The sequence below is a fragment of the Austrofundulus limnaeus genome, unplaced genomic scaffold, assembly GCF_001266775.1.
Source record: "Austrofundulus limnaeus strain Quisiro unplaced genomic scaffold, Austrofundulus_limnaeus-1.0 Scaffold470, whole genome shotgun sequence".
Lineage (NCBI taxonomy): Eukaryota > Metazoa > Chordata > Actinopteri > Cyprinodontiformes > Rivulidae > Austrofundulus > Austrofundulus limnaeus.
The window spans coordinates 478,875-482,154 of NW_013952872.1; the positions used below are offsets into that span (position 1 = coordinate 478,875).

General features: G+C 38.6%; 1 protein-coding gene across 1 annotated transcript in view; it reads right to left on the minus strand.

The window, feature by feature from the left end:
• Positions 1 to 3,162, minus strand: part of camk1da (calcium/calmodulin-dependent protein kinase 1Da) — a gene marked incomplete at both ends in the record, with an annotated part of 13,563 nt that extends 10,401 nt beyond the window's left edge. The window contains 2 exon segments of the mRNA XM_014025358.1: positions 2,036 to 2,111; positions 3,036 to 3,162. Coding sequence (XP_013880812.1) covers positions 2,036 to 2,111; positions 3,036 to 3,162 — 203 coding nt within the window.
• Positions 3,163 to 3,280: the final 118 nt, after the last annotated feature.

Sequence of the window (3,280 nt, forward strand, 5' to 3'; positions counted from 1 at the left end):
CGATTAGTCGACTAATCGAATAAATAATCGGTGATTAATCGATTATTAAAATAATTGTTTGTGGCCGCCCTATTGCTGAATGACTTAGCTGAAAGCTGCTGGAGAAGCTAAAATATGTTTAAACGCTGAACTATATATGCTTGCTGAATGTTAACAGTTGTGTTGGAACCTAAAAAAAGCTGAACGGTTGCTGAAATTTGCTGAAGAACAAAAGTCAAGCTTCAAGAGGCAGCAGAAAAACACAAAAAGTTGCACATAAAAATTACAAAGGAGCAGAAATCCAGCTGACAGTGGCAGAAAAATCTGAAGAAGGCAGAAAGGAACACAAGAAAATAAAAATCAGCAGAAGAATAGCAGAAAAGATCTGAATAATAGCTGAAAAAGCAGAAAAAAGGCTATAATAAGCTAAATAGAAGCAGAAAGAAGCTGAAATTGGTAAGAAGGGAAAAAAAGCAGAACTAGAACAAAATTTAAAAAGTACAGTAAAGATTTATGAACATTTTGAAGAGTTTTAAGGAGGTTGAAGACAGTTTCATTCATTTCCAATGAGGAAAAAATGACCAAAAATGCTAAATATCTCCGAAAGTATAAATTGTTGGAGTACCAAAGGTCATAGCTGGGATGTCCTGAAGGAGCTGAACGTTTTGATATAAATTGTTGAAATAGCACAAAAATGAAGAAAGACATACATGCCGAAAAATGTTACGGAAGAAAATGAAARRATCTGAATAATGAGARTGTTTGATAAGAATTCACACAKTGAGGCTATTCTGTTTGTATGTTTAACCTGTAACAAAAGCTGTTCTTCAAACGACTCTGATGAGTCCTCAAAGTCCTTTAAATTCAAGTTTTTGGGGTTTCTGAAATCAATACTGTCCAACAGATAAAACTCATTTATACCATGAAAATAAGTCACGAAGAGCTGCTTATCGTTCTAGTTTCACCAAATGTGGACCTGGTGAGACACCAGACTGTGTTGTCCAGCTAATAGCAGACAAATGTACTCATGTAAACCAGTCCATTTACAAAATACAAATATTTATTTTGTACCTAAACATCTGTTAATATTGTTCACTGAAGGACTCAGTCAAACAGGATTTTCCGTGAAACAATATTGACTTWAAAAAAACCTAAGCTTTGTTTTGATCCAACCTTGAGAATAAKGTTCTGCACAAAAGAATGTGTTGTGAATCACTCTCAGCTACTACCAAGTCCAATTTCTGCAWAATTTCTGTAAAACTGACTGAGTTATCAAGGTTTTTGTGTTTTTTAGGTTTGATTGGCTGTGGTGGACAAATTCAATCAGATCGAATCCAAAATTTAAAAAAGTGTAGATCTATATGTAGTGATTACCCCTTAAAAGTTTCATTTAAATTTGACWAGKGGTTCGTGAGATATTTTGCTAACAGACAAACAAGGCTGGCATCAATGTTTAATGCTTAACTTTTAATCAAAGATCTTGTGTGAAGAGTTGCACTTGGAGTTTGTGTTGGGGATGACTCTCAGCTACTATCACAATAAATCTTAGAGCAAAATCTGTAAAAATTGACTGATTTAGACCCATTTTGTGTTTTCTAAGATAGGTGCCTGTAATGACTTTGTTGAYTTGGACTGGCTCCAGAAGTTAAAACTTTCATAGCGGTACATCTATTGAATATTTCCAGAAAATTTTCTTTAAAACTTGAGCTATGGTTGTGGAGATATTTTGCTAACAGACAAACAGTTTTAAGCAAAGATCTTATGCAATGAGTAGCATGGAGTTGACTCTTAAAAAGGTCTGTAAAAGACGGTTTAAGTTAAAGCCATTTTGTGTTTATATCAGATACATGAACACATGTACAAAAATATTATYGACTGTCGATAATCCAATCTATATCAAAAACAAAGGAAGACTTGATGTAGATGCAGCTTTCCCAGCAGGAGGATGTTTATTCAGTGTTAATGCAGCTTATATGACTGGTGCTGAGGAACTGTGGTAAACTGTGAATCTCACACGGTGTCGTGTCACGCAGGACGAGGCGGAGCCGCTACTTACAGGATGTAGGCGATCACTCCGATGGACCAGCAGTCCACGGCCTTGCTGTACGGCTTCTGGGCCAGAACCTCCGGAGCTGAGGGAGGACAAAACTGGTTACTGTTGGGACCTGGTCATAAACTCGCCGACACGTAAATGTGGATTGTTGTGCTTCTTTTTATTTTTCATTTACTCAAAACAGCAGCAGTTTAATGAGCCTGAAAGCAGAGAAAATATGCAGACACCCCGTGTTTATTTAAATGAAAGTCACATGGCAGGTTGGTTTTATGGTGGGAAGTTTTCTGCACGAGCTACAGATTCTCACGAGTCCCAACGTCGTACGACTGTTGATGTTTGTGAGGTGGAGGGTCTGTCCTGGTCTGAGCTAATAAAAAAAAGGACCCCTAGCACAGATGGAACCAGAATCCTGATCACAGAGACCTCACCTGACACACAAACACAGCTGCCCCAAAAYAAACCTGGTGTGCTCGCCTGTACACACACAAGGCCTTAGATCACAACATATATGTGTCATATGTGGAGAAATGTTTCAATTGAGCTGAATCACAGTCTGTTTATTCTGACTCATTGTGGAGATATGTGTGTCTCTCTGCTGAACGAGMCCGAGAAAGTCAATTGTGAATGAAAGTTTTGCTCAAATATGGAAAACGGTGGACAGAAACCAGAGGGGGGGGCTCTTGTACTCGTCATTCAAATCTGGTTTTCATTTTCATTCCTTTTTTTTACTACTTTTACATGCAGACACGATGCATCTGGAGTGGAAAAGACTCGGTTTGACAGACCTCTGCAGGAGTCTGGGGGACGTGGGGGTCAGAGGTGAAACTGGAGGATATGGATGGATGAAGGAGACAAAGTAAGAGTTCATTTAAAGTAATATCYTGCAGTAATGTGGTCCTGCAGGGTCAGCATGTGCAAACAAGACAAAGCTCATCAGTGACGAAATGGTTGATGGCAATRTTAATGAATAACCTTATAGAAGGGAGAAATCTGATTGGCTCACCCACGTATCCCGGCGTGCCGCAGGCCGTAGACATGACATCACCGCTGCCCTCCATCTTGGACAGACCGAAGTCACTGATCATGATTTTGGATTCATCTTGAGGATTAAAATACAACAAGTTCTCCGGCTGCAACAAAAAACAAACAAACAAAAAAGAAAAACAAGTATTTTATGAGCTTATTACTAATTTGCTGCACTTACAGTTTTGCGTGTGTGTGTGTGTGTGTGTGTGTGTGTGTGTGTGT